Source organism: Phodopus roborovskii, unplaced genomic scaffold (genome assembly GCF_943737965.1).
Source record: "Phodopus roborovskii unplaced genomic scaffold, PHOROB, whole genome shotgun sequence".
NCBI lineage: Eukaryota > Metazoa > Chordata > Mammalia > Rodentia > Cricetidae > Phodopus > Phodopus roborovskii.
In genome coordinates this window covers 4,086,309-4,111,810 of record NW_026126415.1, presented here as the reverse complement: position 1 = coordinate 4,111,810, position 25,502 = coordinate 4,086,309, and the positions used below count along the sequence as shown (strand labels likewise).

The following is a 25,502-nucleotide window of genomic DNA, read 5'->3' as shown; positions in this document are numbered from 1 at the left end:
AGTTTTGTTTGGTTTTTTTTTTTTCCTTTTTGGTACAGAGGCCTATTTGTTTTATTTTTATTGAGTTATCTATCTGGAGGATTGCACTATGTATCCCTGGGTATCCTGGAAATTGCTGTGTAGATCAGGCTAGCCTCCGCCTGTCTCTGCCTCCCAAATGCTGGTATTGAGGATATGCACCACTGGGCCCAGGTTTTTGTGGTTTGTTGTTGTTGAAAACACAGTTACACCAGGCCCTGTTTATTGAAACCGTGTCCTAATGTGTGGCCCAGACTGGCCTTGAGTTGAGCCTACTACTGCGACGGTGTCTCAAGGGCTGGGATTATAGTCATGCACCATCACGCCTCATTGACTACATTCTTAAAACACTTGCTTAAAATATTTGTGGCTGTGACTTTCCCCATCCGTACCCATACTGAGTTACATCTGTTCAGACGGGTTCCTTCCTGGAGACAGCAAGTTCTCCTGGGAACTGGGGAAAGGAGGAAACTTGTAGCATAGGCAGTACCAGTGTCCTTGTGAGTCAGCCAAGAGATCATTGAATTGTAGCAACCAGGCCCACCGTGTTTAACAATGATCATTAATAGCTTTTGACGGAGGAGAGAAATGAGAGGCAAGGTGACTGACTCCCCGTAGAAAATGGCAAACTCATCATGGCTTCTCTAGCTGGAGGAAGCGTCCTTCCCTATAGTGCCAGGCCTCTCTTCCCCGTATCGTATTCGGGTCTCTACAATAGCTTCAGACGCCCATACACACTGTTATCTAACACCTGCTTTGCTATCATTCCATTTAAGAACACCAGAGACTGAAGTGAAAGCATGCATCCCTTTAATTGATACTTGTTTGTGTATCTTGTCCAATAGACTACACACAGCCTACCAGCACAGACATGTCTTATTCACACGAGTCTTTTATTTTAAATCAGTGGACCCATTTGGCCATGCTTGGTATAAATTGGTGAACTACAGATTCAAGAGGCAGGTGATAGAGCAGGACAGAGAACAGGAAAACACCTGCTCCAAATCAGCGGTGACTCAAAATCTCGTGTGTTTTCCAAGGTGGTAGATCTACTCGTGTCCATGTGTAGATCTGCGTTGGAATCTCCTAGAAAAGTCGTCATTTTCGAGCCATATCCTTCTGTGGTAGATCCCAACGACCCTCAGATGTTGGCCTTCAACCCCAGGGTAAGTGGTTAACGCCGGTCCACCATGCCCATAGCTCCAGAGAACCATGACGGAGGGTTCAGTCTCACGGCTCTCTTCCCTTGAACGTCTGTCTTGGCAGACACTGTAAGGTCGTAGCATATGTTTCAGGAATCTGTAATCTCACCGGGATGTAAGGAACCATTGTCAAGGTTTCCCCTTTCTTCTTCATCCCCTGTTGCTCCACGCCCTTCTCCTTAGAAGTTAACAACAGCTAAGTCCATATTGTTTAAAAACTCACGTTTCTTAGGAAGACCATCTCATGGGCACTTATGGCAGATTCTTTCTGAAATAACAGAATTTAAAATTGGCTGAGATCCAGGATTGCTTAGTTTATAATGTTGTTCATCTCGAAGCCCTTTTAGCGACTGAATAATACACCTCGGAAGACCTTTCCTTCCTCATTTACATTCTGCATAGGCATGAGGGATCATTTGAGCACATACTGCCACCTCACTCTTTGGGTAACAGTGTTCCAGTCTAAAATTAAAGCACTTGGGATATTTGAAGTGTACCTTCTTCCAGAAGGACTCTAAGCTTGCTTTATTGCTTATTGCTCTGAGCCCAGAATCTTTCTGTATTTTGAGATTTTTTTTTTTTATCCCAGAGAGGTGAACAAGGTTTTGTGCCCTTATGTAAGGAATAATGCTTTAGGTTTTCTTCCATGTGATTCTGGATATCAGTCCTCTGACCTTGAGCTATCTTACTACAGTCTTTATGTACCATGTTTGCTTCCACACTGGCTTTGAAGGGAAAATGCACGTACAGAAATAGTATGTTTCTCTAGTGATAGGTAACTTGCAAAGGCTTGTAAGAAAATAATGTTTTTTTTTTTTTTTTTGCTTTGTCATATAGAAGAAGAACTATGATCGAGTAATGAAAGCTCTGGACAGCATAACTTCCATCAGAGAAATGACACAGGTAAAATTGTGAAAATTGTGGTCTTGCACCCTTCTACCATTCAGTTTACACGAGTAAAGTAATGCTTCAAATGTCTTCAGAACAACGCTGTTACAGAATGTACATTTTTCTCCTCTATAGACATCATATAAACCATGAAAAATGTGTTAAGACGGTTTAATTCAGTTCTGTCAGCGTCTTGACATGCTATCGCTGATTTTTAAAGAATGAACGTATGATTGTAATCTTACTATTTTTGTTCTTAAACTTGAGTATTTGAAGTTACTCAACAGGATCTTTAAAAACAGGGTTTTTAAAAGTCCCACCTTCAGTATTAACTGATGCTAATAATTTCAGATACTATTTTGAATGTCACAGTAGACAGATTTGGAGCAATGGAGACTGGTGATGCATGTGTGCCAACACATCTGGCTACAAATATTCGTGTGTGTGTGTGTGTGTGTGTGTGTGTGTGTGTGTGTGTGTGTGTGTGTGTGTGTTTGATGTAACATCTCAAGTAGTTCTAGCTGACCTTGAACTTGCTGTGTAGCTGAGGACTCCCGGAACTTCGGATCTTCCTTTTTCTATCTCTTAAGTGATGGGATTGCTGACATATGCCACCACTATCTCTACAAATGTATTCTCTCTTTTCCTCCCTCCTTTCCTTCCTCCCTCCCTCCCTTACTCCCTCCTGTGTGTGTTCATGTGATTTCGTCAGTCCCTAGAATTATTCTTTAAGGTACAACTTTTCAGGACTTAGATAGATGCTCAGTAGTTAAGGGAATTGGCTGTTCTTCCAGATGACCTGGGTTCAATTCTCAGCACCAACTTGGTAGCTCATAACTGTCTGTAACTCAAGCTCCAGCGGATCTTATTGCCTCACACAGACATATATGCAGGCCAAACACTAAGTCACATAAAAACTAATCTTCATCATCATCGTCATCATCAATAATCATCACCTAAAGAAATTTCATCAAACATTATATTTAGCACAGAACCTATAACTACTATGGAATCCACAGCCACCCTAAGAGTGTGAGCTTATGCTTCTTGTTCTCAGGGAGGCTCTGGTGGAAAGGTGTGCTATATGAAGATCTAGGTTTATTATGAAAACCTAACACATCTTTGTGCTGTAACCTGCCACTTGGAAAAACACTTACTGTTGAAGTACTGAGGTCTTTTCACTATCAAAACACTGGAAAGAGGTTTAAAAAGCATCATTATAAATAGAAATTAATCGTCCAAAATAACAGTGCTTGTCGTGCACATCTTGCGAGTGTCCTTTCTAGGCCTGCCTTGTGCTAGACACCTTTGAGTGTAGGATGGGTATAACCTGTGGAAGGAGGGTAGGTCTTCTCCTGCCCGGGTTCACTGGGTTTCTCTCGACTCTACCCCTCACCCTAGTGTGCCATCTCTGGTCCTCTATCGAAGACATCCTCAAGTGTACATTTCACACTTCTAATTTTTGTCCTTGATTCCTTTGGCCATTATTTATTCATGATGACCAGTATTCATCCCTTGGTTTGTTCATTTTTTTTGTTCCTTCCTTCCTCCAACAATTTATGTTGGACACTGGCACAGATGGGTATCCATACTTCACAAGTGATATTATTTGCTTTTAGTCTCCCGTTTCTCTTAGTGACTGTTCTGGGCTCATAATTTGTAGTAGCCTCTGGATTATTTTTCAAGCAAAAGTTATTTGCATGGTTAAAGAAAAGAATAGAGTGCATTTTCTGTTGGAATGAGGAAGAAGAAATAATGCCACATCTTATGGGAAGGTCATGATAAAAAAAAAGTTTGGTATATGGTATTTGTACTATACTCTAGAGTTTAGACCCATATATTATTATTAGATTTAAACATGATTATAAACTCTGACTATAGAATCTGTTCACTGCCAAAACTTGCTTTCTTCATTCTGGGTCATGTGTAAGCTATTTTAACAGAAAGCAATAGAGAAGTTGGAACATCAGCCTAGGAACTTACAGGCCAGAGTTGCCTCACCGTGATGTGACCCATGACCTTGAGCAAGCTGCATCGTTACTTGGATCCTCAATGTCTCTATATGCAGTTAGGAAAAGTCACTCTGTATTTTTTCCTGCAGAGTGGCTGCATAGGCATGCTGTCAGGTTTTATGGGATCAAATTATTTAAGCTCTTCCACAATATTACAACAGCCCCAGCTAGCTCTGAACTGTTCTAAAGAAATTGTTCTTTGGTCGGTAGTAAAATGTTTAATTTGACAGTAAATTCCATTTAATTTCTCTTGGAGAAGGGTTCTACATAAATTGAGTTCAGTTTTCATAAAGAAATGCACTGTGGCTATTAGTTTTCCTTTAATGTTAAAATTAAAAATGTTCACCAACAAAGAGAAACACCGCAGGGTGCTTTGTTAAGGGGTGGGGTACTTTCTCTCTTGAGGACGAAGGTAGGCAAGGGGCTGAAGTGTAAACTGAGCTTTACCTCCCAAGATTTTCCTCCAACCCCAAGAGGAGCGAGGCTTATAAAAGGAACTGAAGGAATTATGAGGAAGAAACGATGTGGGAACAGAGGATGAGACAAGGGGAGGTGTGGAGATGGAAGGCTATAGAATGGCATGATGTGTGGTAGCTTTGTGTCTTCTCAGACACCAGACACACACACACACACACACAGACACACACACACACACACACACACAGACACACACACACTGGAGAATACGTGTAGGATGATAGGGAGTCATCTCTAGTAATTTAGTGAGGGTGGAGCCCAGGCTAAAATTTGGTCAAGCCTTTGTTTTTCACCTTCTTTTATGTTTAATTTAAACATTATTACATCATGTCCCCTTTCCCCTTTTCCTCTTCCAATTTTTTTCATGTCCCACTACTGCTCCCTACTACAACCTTACTCTCTTGCAAATCATGACTTCTTTTTCCTCAATTACTGTTTGTTTTTACACACACACACACACACACACAGAGAGACAGAGAGAGAGAGAGAGAGAGAGAGAGAGAGAGAGAGAGAGAGAGAGGAAATATATGAATGCAACCTGCTGAGTCTGGTTAGTGTTGCTTATATGTGTAGGACTGACCACTTGGTACTGGGTAACCACTTGGGGGACTCATCCCCAGAAAGATTAATTCTTCCTCTTTCAGTAGCTGCTAATTGCCTACAATTCCTCATCAAGGGATGAGGTCCCATGAGATTTCCCCCTTCTGCACTGGCATGTGAGCTGTTATCGTCTTTGTCCAGGCAGCCATATTGTTGAGAATTTTGTGGATGTAGCTTCCTTGTCACAATCTAAAGGCACAATCTCTTAGCAGGCTTCCTGGTCCTCTGTTTCTAAGAACACTTCTGAGCCCTTTCCTAGGCTGTCCCCTGAGCCTGAGATGTGGGGATTATGTAGTAGATTTCATCAGTTGGGGCCAGGTACCCCATGATTAGTTATTCTCTCTATTTTGATCCATTGTAGCTTGGCTTTCTGAAATCATCTTCATCTGCTTCAAAGAAAAGCTTCTTTGGTGAAAGCTGCACTTCACAATTTCTCCTCTAAGATCCATGGCCTCACCAGGCCATGGGTAGTTGGCTTGGTTTACAATACCAGGCATGAATTCCCTCTTTTTGAGGAGGCCTTAAGTCCAGTTAGATGGCTATTGGTTGTTAACGAGCTATTCCACTGTTACAGATATGTTATCTTGCTGGTTATTGTTGTAGTTCGCCGGCTTCGCAGGTGTGTAGGACTATTGATTTTTCTTCTCCTTTGGCGGTTTAATAGCGCCCTTTGGTACTGTGAAAGCCAGTCTTCAGAGAAGGGGGTTTTCAGGTCAGGTCCAGCTCAGGTCCTCTGGGTCCTTTGTCCAAAGTGCATGGTGCCTTCAGCAATAACCTTCCACTTCTGAGAAGTAACCAAGGACAACATTAATAGCCTCCGTTGCTTTAGGGGTCTCTTGTGCTTCCCTGTTGGTTAAGACTCTTAAACACAGCAGGCAAGTCCTTTCATGTGTCACCTGAAGTGCATTCCCTCCCTCCCTACTCCTTGTGTGAAGAAGGGAATTTGCTCTCCCCGTGCCAAATCTAAAAGGTTTTTATTTTAGATAGACTAGACATATCTCTTAATCCGATTTTCTTGTTGTGTGTGGGGAGTGAATTTTTAAGAAAAATGAAGAACTGTAATTTTATCTTGCAGGCGCCCTATCTGGAAATCAAGAAGCAGATGGATAAACAGGACCCCCTTGCCCATCCACTTCTGCAATGGTATAAAATCGGAATTTTCCTCTAGATAAAAAGCAGTAGGGTTATTCTGTGTTACATGGCGGCGGGTGGGGGTGGGTGTAGCTATTTCATAAGCCCTGAAAAGCTACAGTTCTACAAGCCTGTGAAACTTGGGGATTTTTTTTCCACCCAAGAGTCCTTAATGACTCTCACTTTAATTAAAACTTGTACATCACAAGAGGAAGAAGGTGCTGCCATGTGCTCAATAGGGGCACACAATGCACTTGGAGTGGTTAGTCTATAGCCTTAAAGGATATGCTTAATTAGCTTACTTATCGGAAGCATTTTGGTTCATTTAATTTCCTGGTTCAGCAAGGACTTGGTGATAGAATGTAAACTTTTTCAGTGAAGATCTTGAAATGTGTTTTGCATATTTCTCATCCTTAACAAAACTAGTAAAAATTGTTTGACTCTTTGCTTGACCACTGTGTAAGGATGAGCCTGGTGAGGGCCACAGCACTCAGGCCAGGCTGGGTTCTAGGAGGACGGTACAGCAGAGAGGAAAGGGTGGCCTGAGAACACACTTTGCTTTGGTCCCTGTGTTAAGAGTAGTTCTTCCTGTAGGCCTGGGCCCACAGCTGCGCCAGCCCCAAATAACAGACAGAGACCCTGTATTAGATATAATGCTGTTGGCCAGTTACTAGTTTCTTATCGGCTAGCTCTGTCTTAATTATTAACTCATTTCTATTAATCTAAGTATTTCCATGTGGTCTCATCTTACTGGAGAGAGGGGCTGGCATTCTTCTCTCTCAGTCCACCATCTTCAATCTCCTCCCTACTACTTCTGGAATCCTCCTTGTCTCCTAGTCCCGCCTATCTTGCTTTCCGATTGGCCAACGGTGCTTTATTCATTAACCAATAAGAGAAACATATTTACAGAATGAATTCTCCCATCATGCCTGCCTCAAATAATTTGTCCTCTTTCATTTGCAAAGTGGAGACAATAAGAATTTTGTGCACATGGCCCTTTGAAATAGCTTAATCAGACTTACCATGGCTATCTTAGAGAAGTACAAATTCAGAGATTACAAGAGATTGGTCTGGATAAACATGTGGGGTGACAAGCAGTAGAAGTTTTTATAAATGGCGTTAAAGGCAAAAGAGCCCAGTTTTCTTGGGTTTCTGGCTACCTTTGCTTAGTCAAAATAGTCTGATGAGACCAAGGCAGACTAGGAAAATAGTTGGCCTTGTTTGTATCTGTTAGGATCTGGTATTGAAATCCTGACAGATAAAAAAAATAACACTCTTTCTCAACATCTCACATTTTCTTGTCATAGTCAAAGTTAAAGTGAAAAAAAAAAAAATAAATGGAACTTTGCAGTGCCAGTTTGCGTCCCAGATGACAGGGGAAATCTTATTCCTAGACTCATGAACAAACAATTTAAGAAGGGAGTCAAACAAAAACTTAAAAACAAACATAAAACAGGACAGGCAATCTATGCAAGTCATGGAGGACAGAGAGAAAAAAGGCCATGCCGTCTAAGTCAGTACTGATGTCAGGTACGTGGCAAAAAGGAGCCATGTGCGGACAGGGGGTTTAGAGAAAGAGTGGAAAATGCTCAGATGTGGGCAAAGCCCGGATGTTAAGGAAATCATGCTTACAAAAGAGACATAAGAAGTCGTGCTTTTTTGACTACGAGAAGTGAAAGAATACAATGATTTTTATCTTAGCCACGAGTCCCAGCCAAGCTTCCACATTAGGGCTGGGAATTCTGGGAAGGAAAAGTACAGCATCTCATTAAACCACAGCTCATTCCTATCTCTGTGGTGTGTCTTCAGCCTGCCTTCCTAATAGTGGCCTCTGGGCCAAGTGAATGATTGTGTGCGGCTGGAGCCAGGGATTCTATTCTTGCCTAGAAGGTTGATGGCTCCCCCCCCCCTTCATCGACTAATTACACATATATAATTGTATTCTTTTTTTCCCTTTGAAGTCAGCCCAATTCCAATTTATTACTAAGTTTTTAATCTTTTTTCTCCAGTTCAGGGAACAGAATTTAATCAGACATTTTATGTTCTTCTCTTCTATTTTATACACCATAGAGTATGAAATATTCATGTTTCCTGGTACCTGGGTTTAAAATAGTCAACTTCAGCGTCTACATATTTTGACTTTTGTGTATAAGCTACTGTCACCTCAAAAGTCTCACGTGTTTCAACAAACAGAACCTCTGTGGGAACACAGTTTTCATTTAGGAGATTTAGAAATCAAAACAATCAGGTACATGAACCCACTTCTCATTTATGAACTACCGTTGTTTGAAAGTATTAATATCTGAATGTGTTCATTTTGCTAACATTTGGGGTTGTGCTCACTAAAATTACATATTCAAAAGTTTTATGGAACTACTTCCCAGCGAGTATTCCCAGATGAAAGTATTTTTCTTTTTTTTTTTTCTTTCTTTCTTTTCTTTCTTTTCTTTTCTTTTCTTTTCTTTCTTTCTTTTTTTTTTTGTTGTATAAGCTCCTTAAAGTGTATCAGTAAGTAAACCAAACGTCCGTAATCGAATGAAAAGCAGAAAGTTTTGTGGCACAGCAAAACTGCATTTTAATCACTTGTTGAATAGCATATAAAACAGTGTATTTGCCACGTAGTTGTGACTGACTGGTCATTTCCATTTCAGGGTCATCTCAAGCAATAGGTCACATATTGTGAAACTGCCAGTTAACAGGGTGAGTCCCGTTTTCGTGTATGCACCCAGAAACGGAAGGAGGTGTTAGTTGAGATAACTGGCCGATGTGGCTCTCAGGCAGCCTGTCCAAGGGCGGATTTGACCCGGCTTAATTCTTCAGCTTGGGTTTGAACACTAACCGCAGACCCTTCCAAGGCTCAAGCTCATATCCAGCCTGCATCATACCCTTTTAAATAAATAAATGAAGTCATCATGAGAGAATGGAGTCTTCCTACGAGAGTTCGTAAAGTGGTGTCTAGGGAGAGATTGGAGGGATACTTGCCGTTACAGTTCTGCCCTCCCATATTTGAAAAGGGAGCTGCAAACACTTTGCTTATCAGCCTAAGTAGTGTTTAAACAATGTTTTTTTTTTTTTTTTTTGTTTTTTTTTTTTTTTTTTTAAGCTAATGGGCCCTGATTTCAGTACTCATCACTAGCTGAGAGCAGCGTTTAAAACTTTCATTTCCCTGTTTTCACATCTCCTCGTGGGAGATTGCTGCATGCTACATCCCTGTATAAGCATCCAAGGTGAACGGGAGGTGAGGAGGGAGCCTTGTCAAGCATTTCCTCTGACATCCTTCCATTGGTAACAGGCAAAGGCGTGCAGATAAAGCAGAAGTGTGGTTTGCCCTTTCAAACGGTGAATTAAGTTTTCTGCTTAGCAAATTCCAGAATATTTTCTCAGTGGAGCGGCTAGTACGTAACCACTGATTTCTACAATAAAAGCCTCAAAAAGAAATGTAATCACGAAAACACTGAGTGTGAGTCGGACAGCATAGTCGAATCTGAACATAAATGTCTTTGGTTTCTCTGCTACCTATTGCTTTCACACTAGCCCAAAGAAGTTGTTTCCTGTGGGTAATTCTTCGTGAGGTTTAACTGAAGCAGGGTCTCCCCCCACCAAAAAAAAAAAAAAATACATTGTTCTTTACCTAGTCTAATAAACTTGTTAGTGTGAGATTCCTCTGTTTTGAATTTGGATAAATTGGATAATTCCTAAGCTGGTAAAACCCTGACATGTTTTTGTCTGTTATCGCTTTGGATGACAGCAACTGAAGTTCATGCACACGCCACACCAGTTCCTCCTCCTCAGCAGCCCACCAGCCAAAGAGTCCAACTTTAGAGCTGCGAAAAAGCTCTTCGGGAGCACGTTCGCATTTCAGTGAGTATGGCTGGGAAGGGAAGGAGGGGCCTGTCCAAGAAGTCGACATTAAACTCAACCAATCGGCTGTAGGAGTATTTGACTCTGGAGCTCGGAACGTTCAAATGTATCGTGCCTTCCTGGGTTGGGACCAGTTGTGAAAACCATTGACTTTCTGGCCTTGTCTTTTCCTTCCCTGCTTCTGTGTTTTAGTGGCTCTCACATTGAAAACTGGCACTCTATCCTGAGGAATGGCCTTGTTGTCGCCTCTAACACACGTCTGCAGGTAACATTTTTACTCCTTCCTTCCTTTCTTTTTTTAAATAGGAGTCCATTTAGTCTTAAAGGGGGAGAGGTGAACTTTAGAGCACTTATTTAAAATAGTATACAGAATTTCTAAGTGAGATAAGTACACTTCCACATAATAACAGAAGCAAAATTGCTCTGTGCTCGAAAATGAATTGTTGTCTGGGAGAAAAAGTAAAAACGACACACCTCGAAAGTAAGAACTGTACTACGACTGTGCAGGAAGTACAACCGTATAGACGTTCAGTCCATTATTCCAAAGCACACTTCACTGGTACTGGGCCTCCGTGTGGGCCCTTTCAGAGAAGAGTGGGTAAGCAAAAGGAGATGTGTGGTGCCTGCCGTCCAGGCTTGGGCGCAGTGCTTGGCATCATCTCTACGTTTGTGGTTGGAGCCCTAAGCTCTGCTACACTCCTCATTTTGCTGATTCCTCTTTAAACGCATCCCTCCAAGTCCTACCTTAGACAGCACAAAGACAGGCGGAAAGAAGGCCAGCCCCGTCACCTGAGCCAGTTACCACTGCACAGCAACAGCAGGCTGATGGAATCGGCTTTGCATGTCTGCAAGCCTAAACCCCGTGACTTGGTACCAAGTTCTCACTGCTGGCCTGTGAGGGCCCCAGGACACAGGAATGAGACAAAAGAACTTTGAATGCCCTGAGTAGTTTCTTTAGGTCACTGGAAATGTTTTAAAAGTACCTTCCCATGCTCTTCAGCAAGTCTTGTTTTTAGAATTTTAGATCGTTAAAGAACTGACTGTTGTCCTTTGTCTTGAGGGACTCTCTTTATTACTGGTGGAGTGGGGAAAAAGTTGACTCTTTTTCCTCTCATGTATTTATTTTTTTATCAACTCACTCCAAACATGAGAGTTGTAATGTTTTCATTAGACCCAACATAATAGAAGACTTAGTTCCCACATGAAAACAATTACCCTCTTCTGTATGATACTAATTCAGACCATTGAGTGACCTCTCTCTCTCTCTCTCTCTCTCTCTCATCTGAAATAGCTCCACGGTGCGATGTATGGGAGCGGGATCTATCTTAGTCCAATGTCAAGCATATCGTTTGGTTACTCAGGTAATACTGTGTTTCACTTCTCATTTCAAAGTTTTCAATGTTGCCACTTTCCAGAATAGAATAGATAAACTTGCATTAAATTCACTGAACACTGGTCATAATGTCTGAAGGAAATTTCTTGCAAGTATTTTAATGAGATGGGGATATTGGAGGGAAACTGAAATCATATGCTGTAGGGAGCCCATGAAATATAAATCATGGAAAGAATAATCTCCCTTATTGGCATTGAACAAATCCTGGGGTAGTAGAATTTATGGTTAGTACTTCTTTGCATTTTAAAAAATTTTTAACTGTAAAATATTAAATACTTTGTGAACAGATTAAAAAGGAAATGACAGTTTCTTGTCCTAAAATCTCAGTATTTGGTGCATTTTACTTTCACTTTTAGCTGCTTCTAAGGCAGTGTGTGTGTGTGTGTGTGTGTGTGTGTGTGTGTGTGTTGATCACACTGCATAGTTCCAGAGTTGTATACATGGTCCCTGAATGCTAAAACTTAGTACTTCTACTGCAAGAAATGACACTTAGGCAAGTCTATTAAGTAGGAGTCCATTAACCTGGCCCATCTGTCTATTCATTACCAGGGTTTATGAAAATTCAACCACAGAAAGTCACTTTTTAGTGGTGAAGTAAAATTGGAATACTTAAAAATTGATTTTACTTAGAAATGTCAGTGATAGAACCCCTCAAATGCTGATGGAAAGAAAATGTACAATTTTAGAGGATTATAAATTAGCAGAAAAGGGAAATAGAAATGTATTAAGTAGGCAAAGTAGATACAGATGTTACCACATGACTACTATTGTGTCATAAAAGGTATAAGAGGAATCAACCCCTTTCTTACGTCCATAGAGGCTTTGGATCAGGGCTCTAGTGAATCAGTTTGCTGTGTGATTTTTGTCTCAAAGCATTCACTTTGTAGCACATAGGTGGTGGATGGGGATGAGTTGCAGCTGACACCCAAGCTCCTACATGGGACTGATCCATTTTGGTGAACCCAGCAGTACCTAGCCCAAACTTTTCCAGAGTGCTAATAACGTCAGGCAGCTCACATATTAGTGTGCAAATTTCTGATCTTGTTTCTCAAGTTACATGAGATTGACACCTGTCTGTACACATAGTCAAAGCTGTTTATTACAAGGTCTTCCATTATCTCTGTTGATGAAGGAATGACAGACTTCATTGTAACGGAGCATATTAAGAAGTACTGTTATAATAAGATGTCACCATAGCATTAAGGATAAATGTTAGAGGGGAAAACAGCATTGAGATAGGTCATGTAAAATTACTAAAATCAGACTTAAAACAGTACAGAACAAAGCTAAATATTTTTTAGGAAAGTGATACATAATCAGCGTAGATAATAAAAATGACAACAAAAACCAAATACTGTGATTTCTACCTCCTATGCTAGTGTGCAGATTCCTTAGAGGGGTTCATGGAAAGTTGGGTGGAGGGTTAGGTACAGACTGTGGCTGGATGTGAAATTATGTCTCTCTGTGTGTGCGCATTTATCTTGGAGAGAGTCCATAGCTTTTATCGGGTTCTGAAGGACTCTTGATATATTTTTAAAAGTAGGAATTCAGGATTTGGGCTATAGCTTGGTGACAGAGGCCATGGGTTCTGTTCATAGCCTGGGTTGGTGTAGGGTCATCTCCAGATGAAGTTGTGGTTGGTTTTGAGGTCCAAGAACATAGAGTCTAGACAATGGAACCGCCCTGTATGCAGTGATTTGCTGTTACCTCTGTACTGTATGTCAGGTCTGCTACCTGCGTGTGCAACTTTTGGGGAATGCCTGGCTTGGAAAGGGTTAGACACATGTACTTTGCAAATTGTTGTACATCTTTGGGCCTGCTACCAAGATATTTATTGAAACTAAAGAAGCTCTTCGTTCCTGGAATGATAGCACATTGAACATTCTCGTTGACTTAGTTCTGTATATTCTACAATGAAATATATATGGGTTCGGCTTTTCTAAAATCTTTTACAATAGGACATCACATCATGACTTTAATAGAGCAGGAGCTAAGATTTATGATTTAGCATAGACAGAAGAACACAGAGTTCCCTGAGTTAGAACCATTATACTTCTATACAGAAGTGAGTATATATTAGTACTTTACAACACCGTGGTGAAGTATTTCATTATTACTGTCTTCATTCCCCCCACTCTTCATCATGTCCTTGTATTCAGCAGGCAATAAGGATGAAAGTTAATTCTAATTAACTAAATATTTTTAAATCAACTTTTGAGAATTTTCTAACTATAGTGTATTCCAAAGAAATTTCCATCCCCATTTTTCAATGCCAAGAAGAAACGAAATTCCTATTCCCAGCTCTCCTGTGATGTCTTAGACCTGCAGACCGTCCATCCACATCAGGGTCTGGGGACCATCCACGCCAGGGTCTGGGGCAAGCAGCTGTCCCCTTGTGAGCCTGTTATAACCACCTCCGGCTTGATGTGATCGGAAGCACAACTTCTGACGTGCATGGGTTGTCAGTTCATTTGCTCCAATCAGCTCTGCCTCTGAGATTCTGTGGTACTGCTGTTTTTCAGGGATGAACAAGAAGCAGAAGGTGTCTGCCAAGGACGAGCCAGCCTCAAGTAGTAAGAGCAGCAATGTGTCGCAGGTGCTGTTGCCCCTCCCAAGACTGTCAGTGAACTGCAGCTTCGTCAGACTGCAGGGTGTCGATAGATGCTCAGGATTATTTAAGCCAAAAGATTTACTCTAAGTGGTTATTTCTCATAAAGAATCAAACTCACTCATTGCTCGTAGATAATAATGTTCACACATCAGTGTCTTATTCAGTCAGTCATCATCAGATAAGCTTCCTCCTACAGCAGATTGGAACAGATGCAGAGTGCAGAGACCCACAGCCAGATGTTTTACACACACACACACACACACACACACACACACACACACACACACACTTGTCTCACATTGTACTACCAGAGTCTACCCTAGATTCCAGGGAATAATAACAGATTACTATTCCTGTCGTCTTTAACGTTATGTTCTGCTGAGCTGGGTATATAAACAAACTGCCAACATGCTTAGGTTGAACGATTACTAAGTGATGAGAAAAATAACTCAGAAAGAGAGAGTTCAGAAAGTGTCAGAGTGTGGGTGGGCATTAATACTGGAGTGAATGCTAAGTGGTGTGGTCAGAAGAAAACACTCTGAGGGAACCTTAGAGATGGAGAGGATATGAGCCATGTGACTCTGACAGAAAGAACATTCTTGACCGAGAACAGCGAGGCTCCTATAAAGAAAATAAGAACACCCTGGGCACACTAAAACCCATCTGACTGAACTTAGCTTATCAAATATCTGAACAGCAAACTGTTTTCCACAGGAGGTGTTTTTGAAACCTCTATGCCTTAGTAAATGTTGCTGTAGATGTGCGTTGGTTTTGATGGTTGCATAAGCTGGAGTGCTTGGTTTTAATGGTTGGAGAGACCCTGCACATTTCATTCTGTTTGCTTTGATACAAACTTGTCAGCCTTGTCAGTAAACCAAACTTTGAATGCTAGTTGTATGCCCTGAGACTGCTGAGCTCTATTTTAACATCATTTCAGTTCACCGACTTAGTACAAGTAATTTGATAATGGTTATTTGCATAAACTAGAGGATGCAACAAAAATAGCTGATGTTAAAAGGATGCATGGGTACTAGCAGATAGTCCCTGCAACCAATCGTAGTTGCTACTGCATTTTTAACGATGAGCACTTGTTGATGATGCTTACTAGACTATCCCATTTTTACTGAAATTTTTGAATTGTTTTGTGATCTAGTCTCAGAAGAAAGGACAGCAATCCCAGTTCCTGCAGAGCCGTAACTTGAAATGCATAGCCTTATGTGAAGGTGAGTGCCCAAGCCTTACACCCTGGCTCTCTTTTCTGAACTGAAGTCTTTACAGAGTGCTCGTGGTGGAGCAGTGAAGTATTGTTCCTTAAGACCTTCTCAGAGGACACTGTGGGAAATGAGCACAACTGAGGTTGCAGAGGTTAAAACCAAGGTCAGAAAAAACTGACGTGGGTCCAGACGGCGTCACATTATTCCTGGCAGATCTCCCGAGTGCAATTCAGCTTTCAGAGAGTGCAAGTCTTGCTGGTGACCAGGCGGCTTCCTCTTAAGCTGGGGCTGGGCTGTGTGCGATAATGAAAACCTTGAATGAGCCATGGTCTGCAAAGATAACACAACAGCCCTTTCCCTTCCTCTGGCGAAGGCGTTTCCTTCTGAACTCAATGCAGACAGACTGAGAAGTTGTTTGCAAGATCATAGTCTTTTCTTTGTTCTTGTTCCAAAGTCTACAAGTCGCATTTTCTTTGTGTCAGGGCTGTCAGCAGCCACTAGTGTTCTGTCTGCCTCAGGTTTTCAACACCCGAATGCTACGTGTGACAATAAGTCGCTGTCTGTGTGACGTCAGGTCCCGTGTGTTTCCATGATAATAGTCAAATGATTTAGTTGTGAAGTGGCCTTTTCTTGGCTGTATTTACATTTACTGACAACCGATATGGTCAGGCATTCATTACATGTTCATTTGGAAGGGTATTTTTGCTTTTAGGTTTCAGAGAGGAGGAAGCTAGTTACTTAAAAATGGATTTCGATTCCTTTAGAACTAAGCAGCTCTTTAATTTTATCTCCACTTACAGTGATCACGTCACCTGACCTGCACAAACATGGAGAAATATGGGTTGTCCCAAATACGGATCATGTCTGTACACGATTCTTTTTTGTGTAAGTCTAAATGATCAAATGTGGTGCATTACTTATTTTTCTACAAACAGTGACTGAAGTATTATTTGCTTACTTTAGCTGCCGAGTATAACAAGTAATCGAACTTCTCACGACTTTAACGGTTGTTGTATTTCAATAAGCTTATTCAGGAAAGTGATAGTTACATGCTGTTAATTTGGAAGAACTAAAGGAAAACACTGTTTCTAGCCATTCACCTACTTTAATGATGAAAGATTTTAGAACGGAGGACAGAGAAGGCAATGAAGAAAACATTCTAGGGAAAAAAAATGGTGTACATTCCATATAATATGGGCAGGCAAGGTACTGCTTGTCGGTCTGTGTATGTGTTGACACACAAATCGAAAAGCATTTTTTTTTTTTCCATTCCAAATCAACAGATGAAGTAAGCCGGCCTGACTTTTCATTCCATCTTTACTTCCCCTGTCTGACCACACACCTTCCCTACCTTGGCACAGAAAGAACTGAGTTATTGGTCTTTTAGTTTATGGAGTTTCTAAAACCATGGGGGGAAAAGTGAGGTGGGCTATTTTATAAGTGTGTCAAAGTGATGGCATCAAAATGGCTGCAATTTTGGGCAGGACCCTGTGCTTTGTGTTGGATCCATGAGCATGTGGCCAGGTTGTTCTCTGTGACAGATTCTATGGAGACTGTAATTTTCTCATGGCATTTAATTACTGGCTTTAGATTTCACAGCAGTGGGCTTAGCAGCCAGAACTCCCTTTGCTGTCAGGCAGTCTGAATTCCGACTCAACAGAAATTAGGAAGAACAACCACCGAGTTGCATAACCTCTCAATGCTTCATCAGCAAAATGAGAACAACGTGCCTACCTGCGTGGTCAGAGTGTCAAGGGCAAGCAGATGGCTCACAAAGAACATGGCGCCTTTATTACTCACAATTAGATGATCTGCAAAGGTGTAGCTGTGGGGCAGCTGGATCTAATAGCAGTAGGATTGTTAAATGTCCTCAGGTCCAGGTGCCTGAGACAGGAAGCAGTCCTGCCAAAAACCCACCTGACCACACCCCACTCACAGTGGAGGCCTGTGGAGCACAAGGCTGAACTCCATGCGGGTCACAACCCCCGAGGGCCAAATGACATCAGAGAAGGGTTCTGAGGGCCCCTCGGGCTACTAGGAAGCTGTCAGTATGCATCACCTTATGCAATTATTCTGAGATTACATTAAAGCCCATGCAGGTCTCCACTGCAAAGCTCATAAAACGATCTTCCCCATTTTTTTCTTGGCCGGTTGATGATTATCCATTGTTAGAATTTCAGACCTCTGCAAAGCAGCTTTCAATTACAAAATTACCTCATCAAGTAGGCTTGAGATGTTGATAAAAAGATAACCCTGGGCCTTCTTGTTGTAATATCGCTTTTTTTTTTTTAGCTTCCAAAAATACAGATTTATTGAACATAGCATCCTTATGTACCTACGTTCAATTTCCAATATGTTTCTTTTATATTTTTATAAGCAATATATAAGACACATGTAAGGGACTAATTGGGGTGGAAGAGAACGTGTATTCTCCATGGAAGCGAATAGGAAGGAGAAAGCGATCTGATGGAAACCAGTGTGCCCAGATGCTTTCAAGATAATACAAAGGGGGAGTTTTTAATTAACATAATTTTCCTTGCTTTGTAAACACAAACGAGATGCCGTGCCTTTTCTCTGCACTGCCAGTAGACTAATTAGGTAAGACTGATAAATTCAGAACACACCAAAGAGAGAATGCATTCAATGGCTATTGTACGTTCTAATTACAGCTTTTAGTCTCTTCCTTCACAAAGGACACAGCCGCAAGGTCCTTGTGGGTGTAGCATCTAGGGACAAAGTAGGTTGGTGAGGATGAGAGCAAGTGTTAGGTAAAAGCTTGGTCTCTGTTATTTTTATCTTTAGAGGTTTTGTTGGCTTACATTGTGTGATCACTGGTGTTAGGGGCTTTGCCTGACTGTGGGTGTGTAAGTTAGTATGTGTTTCTTATGAGGCGTAGATGAAAATTCTGAAAAGTAAGGCCATTTTCATACTACTCTGATTTCTCAGAGCCATGGTGATCGTGATATAGACACGTAGTATCTTATTTAAAAAAACTCTTATCGAGCAACTCATCTCTCCAGCATCTCAGCAACATGGAAGAGAAAACTAAAGGGACACTGTAGGGAACAGACTGGTGTGTACAAAGGGACACTCTGGGGGACAGACTGGTGTATAACAGAAGGACACTCTAGGGAATGCATTGGCTTGTAACAAAGGGACACTCCAGGGACCATGCTGGTGTGTAACAAGGCATTAAAATAAAATTGAAAGGACTGGACTGCTCTTGGGAGGAGAGGTAGAGTTGAACGTTGACTGTTGTAAATTTTTCATAATTAGGATAAAATTATGAAACCAAGGGTGGTTAATTGGTCTGACAGATGGCCAGGCGTGGGCTCGCCCAGTTCCCACCACTGTACAGGAAATGGCCATGGAGCCTGAGAGGATGCCCTGTTCCTAAGCTGTGTGGGGAGCACGGAAAGATTTGGAGCAGGATGATAAACCCCACTGGTCTAGCAATGAGAGCCTATGTGTTCCATGTCCTCATGCCTCCCGAGGTGGCACTAGCTGTGAATGATCCATGTGCTTTGATTAGGAAGTAAATGTAGAGTATGTACTGACCACTAGTTCTGAAAACATTTCACCAAGTTCATAGCATAACAGTGGGGAGAATCACATAAAACATTTTCTCTGCGGAGGATGGGGCCAGACATGCCAGGTCCTTGAACCAAGCAGATCTTAGTCCTACGTAAATTTCAGGGTTTCCTCTTTAATCCATTTTGCCTTTTAAGGTGTAGTTCAACTATCCCCTTTTCCATAAAATTTTCTAGAAGATTAGCTCAGAAGACCATGGTGTCTCGGTGCTCCTGTGGCTCATGGCAGAACTTGCCCTTAAAATTTAGCTCATTCGTCCATCTTCAGATTGAGTAAAAATCCTTGAAGCACTTTCTCTGCCTCATATCCCCACAGCACTTTGTCTGGTGGACACCTACTAGTCAGTAACTTTATTTATTTATTTATTTGTTTATTTATTTATTTATTTTTGTCTTCAGTGATACAAGGTCTCGCTGTGTAATCCATGGAGTTCTTAAACTCAGCCATGATCCTCCTGCCTCAGCTTCCCAAGTGCAGGGACTATATTTTGTTTTGATATAGTTAAAAAAAAAAAGTTTCAAATGTTTTCAGCACATACAAGAAGAGTGTATAAAATAAGACATTTATAACGACTGTTAGGTAAAGCAAACACCATCCTTTAATCGTGCATTCGTAAAAGGCACACACTGCTCAGCTGTAGACATCTGCAGGAAGCAGTACACTCAACAACATTAGGAGACAGAGCATGGCCATTGCCAGGGAAGGCATGTCTGTGTGAATCATACCTACAGATAGGGTCTTTAACGGCTCGTAAAGCCGGTCTGCCTTTCCAAGCTCTAAGCGGCTGCCCTGGCAGTCTCTCACAGGGCACACAGCAGCTGCTTCTCCACGGGAGTCACGGTAGCTCACCCTCTGCTCTTCACCCTCTCGCCTCTGCGAGCGACGCCACACACTGGAAGGATGGGCGAGGCCGGTGAGCCTCCTCTGAGCCCCACGTTTGCCTCTGCATCCGTGCCTCGGGTTGCCGAGCTTCACACCCAGAACCGTGCACTGTGATTTTTTTCACTACCCAGGTGAAGCATAGATTTCCGTCCTCGCACCTGTGTGTCCAATTCTCACTCCTTGTCCAAGTCTTTCTTCGTACTTCCCTCCTTCCAGAAGCGTCCCGGTGCTTCTGCACTGTGTGAGCTGAGTAACAGTAAGCAGGGCACATTTCCGTTGTGTTGTCTGTTTCTGTGCATGGCCTTTTCTCTTGCTCTGCGTCTCTGCAGTCCCTTGCTATGTATCTCCAGCAGGAGAGCCAAGGCCTGTGTTTCAACTGCTCCGTGACTGTTTACCCTTAAACATCCTATCGACACCTTAAAAAAGTCGACATAGACCAACTGGAGCCCGTTATTTAAAATCCCCTTGGTAACACTTCAGTGTATCTAATCTGTGCGGTAGTTTCATATAGCAAACGTAAAAAGCTGAGCTGTGGTTTTCCCTTCTTCATTGCAGTCACCTGCTCCTGAGTTTTATCCTTTTACTACGTCCTCCCATGGATACTTTTATTCCTATAGACCTGGTCACTGTCACCCACAGAATTCATCAGAAAGTTACTTGTTCCCCTGGCTTCTAATTTCATTGCTCTCGGAACCAAGTCTGTACAATGGCAGATGTATTAACAATTGCAATTTTAACCCTGATGACTCGGGTGTGACGCGCAGAATTTTAAGAAAAAGGGAGAAACATCATTCTGCTTTTGAAGCCTCAAGGCATTTGCATTCTCAGCAAATCTCAAACCCGTTTCTGTACTCCTAGCCCATGTCCTTCCAAACAAACCTCAGTGTTTCCCACATTCTCCGGCTTCCTTGTCAGAAGCCACATCTGAATTCACCCTTGAGTTTACATGGTGTCTCTGTACTGTGTCACCACTGTAGGATATATAAGTTTCTGCTTCCTTCCCTCGTGAGGTTCTCTCCATGCACAGACACTCCCGTCATAGAAGTCACAGAAGCAGTTAGTGCATAGTGTCTGAGATCATCTAAAAACACTGAGTCATCCAACCCGGCGGTAGTGGCGCACACCTTTGATCACAGCACTCAGGAGGCAGAGGCAGGCAGATCTCTGTGAGTTTGAGGCCGGCATGTTCTACAAAGAGAGATCCAAGAGAGACTCCAAAGCTACACAGAGATGCCCTGTTTCAAAAAAAATGAAAAGAAAAATGCTGAGTGATCTATTTTAACGAAGAGATTATATATGACTATCATGTTTCAGTGATGTCTATGGAAAACAGTATCAGAAAAAGATGTGAGGATTGGAGTTGTGGGAATTAGCATGTGGATGGTAGTTAAAACTTGGGAGAGGCTGAAATGGTCGAGGGAGTTTGCTACATCCAGATGGATGTATCAATTGGAGCTGGAATTCACTGTGTGCGGGAAATCATTGGGCTGAGACACTGAGGAAGAAGAGATTAAAAAATAACAATCAGAAGCTAGGTAGCTAAGGAATGAAACAATGTAGCTGAGAGACAGATGGAGAGATAAAGGAGCGAGCCAGCAATACAGTGGTGAGATGTACCTTGCATACTTTTGCGTCTTGAGTGCATCAACCAGGGGGCTAGGGAGAGCTCTTGTGACTTAAGCAGAACATTAAGGCCAGGCGGGAGAATGCAGATAATTGAGCCAAAAAAAAAAAAAAAAAAAAAAAATGGGTCATTACAGTGAGTTACAGACAAATCCTATTCCCGGGTCAATGTCACATTGCATAGAGCAAAAATAATGGTGTGCAAGCTGCGTGTCACTTGGGCTAAGCATGTCTTATTCAATGAAGGTTAAGATTGCATGGGTGTGGGGTGTGTACCAAAACTGCGACAAAGAAGGAGCCAGCCTGGGGGACAGTGTAAAATCACACGCAGGCAGTAATCTGAAGTTGCACAGTCATAAGCACAGGAAAAGTTGAGACCTGTCACACCGCCTTCTCTCTCCTGGCAATACGGTTTTGATCAACTCTCTCTGCCTCAGCCTCTCCTGCTTTTCAGATGCAAATCCTGAAGAGGTAGTCTGTCTTGGTAAAACACAGTTATCTGCCTGCATGCCAGGCCACCTGCCTCCTTTTAAGAAATACGGACATGTCACCTGTGTTTATACAAAAACCAGGTCAATGTGCTTTTTTGGTGTTTCTATTAGCATAACGAATTTCATTATGACACTTCATATGTGTGCATAATGCATTTCAGCATATTCCACCCCTTACACTCTCCTTATCCCCTTGCCTTTCTTAATTATAAGACGGTATGTTTGCTTAAAGTGCACCTTTATAAAAATGAGCCCCCAAGCATCTGGTTTAGTGTGAACAACTGTAACTAACATATTTTCTAATTCATTGTAAAGAAATATTTATATGTACATATATGTATACATGCATGCAGGTGTCCTCACAGGCCAGAGGACACCAAATTTCCTGGAAGGGAAGTTACGTACAGGTGGTTGTGAGCCACTTGATGTGGACACTGGGAGCCTGAGAAAAAAATTAGTGTTTGGACTATAAGCCACACATTTTAATGAGTTCCCATCTTACAGTGATGTTGCTAAGCAGAGAAAAAAGGGCAAGCTGTATCTAAGGCAGTAAAACAGTATGGTAAGAATTGACCAAGTTTACCAGTATGCTGGAGCAACTCCCAGTCTTGAAACTTGGACTGGCATCAGGTGGAATAATCCCTGGGTGTTTGAGCAGCGGGTCGTGTAATGAGTTAAGTTCCCGTTTCTGTGTGTCAGTGTCTTATTTTCCCACCTTGCGCTGTCTCAGGAGAATCTAAATGTGGTGAGGAGAAGGCAGAGGCACACATTAATCTCCGAGACACCATGCTTATGCCCCTGGTTATCTATTTTGAAGTAATTACTACTTCTCTGCGGCTTCTTTCTTGAAGCCATTTTTTTTAATGCCATAAAATTAATTCATCACCTATTTCAGTCTGAATATTACCATTTCAAGTTTGAGAATTTGCTCTTTGGAAATTCTTATTGCCCGAGTCAGCTTATTTGAGAAGATGAATTACCTAAAGATGTAGTTATTTCTTCTCGAAGCACTTAGCAGTTGCTGTCCTTCAGGATCATGCCTTCACTTTCACCGCTAGGCCAAACTTAGCGGGCTTGCAATCTTTACGTGAAGTGCCAGCATAGATTACAAAAATACGCCATGGACTAAAGAGAGCAAGTTACTGGTCGAGAAGGAAAACCGGAGCGTTGGTTAGGGACAGCATAGCTGAAACAGCACAGGACCCAAGGAATATGAAGGTGAAGATGGTGCATCGGTTTTTTGTTTGTTTGTTTGTTTGTTCTGGGTTTGTTTGTTTTTGTGGTGGATTGTTTTGCAGTTGATGTCACAGCGACTGTTGGGAGAGATGCTTGCCTTGCAAAAGACACTGGGGTGTTCTTCCTACAAATCTGGCAATGTTTTATGTGAGACGAAACACTTAGCATTGACGTGGAAGGAAAGGGAAAATTTAAGGTACTGCAGAAAAGAACCGACTGTGCCAAGTTTTGTTTCGAATACACGTTAGATATTACTGGAAGAAAAAAAAATCACCCTGTGTTTTTGGTTTCCTTAGGTTACTCTTAAAAATCAAACAGCATTTTGAAGCCACATGAACGCTGTGACCTTTTGTCCATGTTTCCTGTTTCTGCTTTCTGTTGTAGCTATGAAGATGGCCAGGTGGGAGATGCTAATATCAACACACAGGAAGGAGGCATTCACAAAGAGATACTCCGAGTAATTGGTAATCAGACCGCTACTGGCTAGAGAACCACCACTTACCAGGATCTGAAAGCTTCCTCGGGTTCAAAGCTGGATTTTGAACTGAAGAAGATGATTTAAAAAATAATAATAATAATTTATTGTTATTATAAACAAAATTAACCCTTTGAATACTGATTTTTCTTTTCTTAGTATTTCTAAACATTTCATTAAATACCTAAAATGGTTTAAGATTTAACAATTGTAGGGATATGGAATCTAGTAATAAACATTAAACAGCCCTCAAACTCAAGTTTGGGTTGCGTACACAATAAACAGATTGAAAAAACAGTTTTGTGCTGATATTTTTATATTAAACTCTTTAATTGGACATTTGGTATTATGCACTGCTATCTTAGGGTACCGGAAACAGAACTGAGGTCATTTCATAATGGCTTCCAAATCTACCAGACAGTTTGCAATAAGTACAATGTCCGCGCACTGTGGTGTGCTCAGTGCGAGTCACAGAAACATTTGAATGCTATGGAAGGAATATCCCTGTTTTCATGTTTTTCCTTATAAAACATACATCTGTCTTCAGAGGCAACGCCATGCCAAAAGGCGTGCAGCACACTTGTCTGCAGATCTCATGTGTCAGAACGTGTGAGTGTGCACATGCATGCATGTACTTTGACAACAGACGGGAAGCTTCATCGTGCTGTCATGTAATGAACAAAGATAACAGTTAATAAGCAGTAAATCTGGACATAAATCATGATATGAACCAAATTTACTATAGCTTATTCACACACACACACACACACACACACACACACACAGACCTCTCTTTTCCAGTTACTTTCAAGAAATTTCCCATTGGTTAATATAACTAATTTAAAATGTTATCTGAAAAGTTAACTTGGGAAAGGCAATGTCCCTGGTGGTTTAAATCTCTATTAAACTACTCGCATAAGTCTTTTTAAAAAAAGGGCCACACAATTAACAAACAGAAAGTGCACACTTTTTATTTGTATCATATCTGTATTTTTATATTTTTCATCTGCTACCTCTGCTTATTTTTTTTTCATATTGAGAAAGAAGGTAAACTTTGAAGCTCCTTTTACATTAAAAGAACACATGCTTAAAGAGAAAACTAACTCACCCCATCTTTCAGTAATTCTTTGTCAAGAGTCATGCGCTAAACAAACTTTAGGTTTGTTTGTTTTTTGTTGTTGTTTGTTTGTTTTGAATCTTAGAGCCATATGCATTTCAAGTTTTAACTGACCGTGTTTATTTTGCTACAAGATGGATGTCTTTGGAATCAGGCCATTCATGAAAGCCATTTAATTAGTGACTCTGCCACTCTGTTTAACCCGAATCAAGGCTCATATATGATTTTAATTTATGCAGACAGAAAAAAAGTACAAATGCATCATCATTTGCAAGTAGGTATGATAACTTGCAGGTTTATTTCCTTTTCCGTAAAAGGTGAGAAACCGGCCATGCATGTTTTTACTGGACATTTGCTTTTCTTATGTTGTAAATAATTGAAATGCTGCTACTTCTACGAAAATACAGAATAGAAGAGGTTACCATTCTAATAGGTTGAATAGTGTCTGCTTAAAGAAGCACCGATCTGTTCTGACCTGGGCTTCTGAACTATGGCATAGCATTAACCCCCCCCCCTCCTGGTAGAGCCTATATCGAGTGATCAGTGACCTGGTATTTGAAGACTTGCATGGGATGAGAATAACATTGCTTCTTTTGACCGGACTTCCTAAGTCACTGTAACAATATTTTGAGATATTTTTTAGGCAACAACAACATAAAGATGTAATGCCTGGATTTAAA

General features: G+C 41.4%; 1 protein-coding gene across 3 annotated transcripts in view; it reads left to right on the top strand.

Moving 5' to 3' along the window:
* The window catches only part of Parp8 (poly(ADP-ribose) polymerase family member 8), a 161,690-nt gene extending 137,696 nt beyond the window's left edge, over nucleotides 1-23,994 (top strand). For 2 of the 3 annotated variants that reach the window (XM_051183085.1, XM_051183084.1), the window contains exons 17-27: nucleotides 1,059-1,184; nucleotides 2,058-2,123; nucleotides 6,273-6,340; nucleotides 8,980-9,028; nucleotides 10,077-10,189; nucleotides 10,382-10,454; nucleotides 11,481-11,550; nucleotides 14,105-14,178; nucleotides 15,347-15,416; nucleotides 16,208-16,292; nucleotides 23,615-23,992. In XM_051183085.1, the coding sequence (XP_051039042.1) occupies nucleotides 1,059-1,184; nucleotides 2,058-2,123; nucleotides 6,273-6,340; nucleotides 8,980-9,028; nucleotides 10,077-10,189; nucleotides 10,382-10,454; nucleotides 11,481-11,550; nucleotides 14,105-14,178; nucleotides 15,347-15,416; nucleotides 16,208-16,292; nucleotides 23,615-23,717 (897 nt within the window). In that variant the 3' untranslated portion in view covers nucleotides 23,718-23,992. Of the gene's footprint in view, nucleotides 1-1,058; nucleotides 1,185-2,057; nucleotides 2,124-6,272; nucleotides 6,341-8,979; nucleotides 9,029-10,076; nucleotides 10,190-10,381; nucleotides 10,455-11,480; nucleotides 11,551-14,104; nucleotides 14,179-15,346; nucleotides 15,417-16,207; nucleotides 16,293-23,614 lie in introns of all 3 variants that reach the window. The other variant, XM_051183087.1, reaches the window with a different exon arrangement.
* The last annotated feature ends 1,508 nt before the right edge of the window (nucleotides 23,995-25,502 follow it).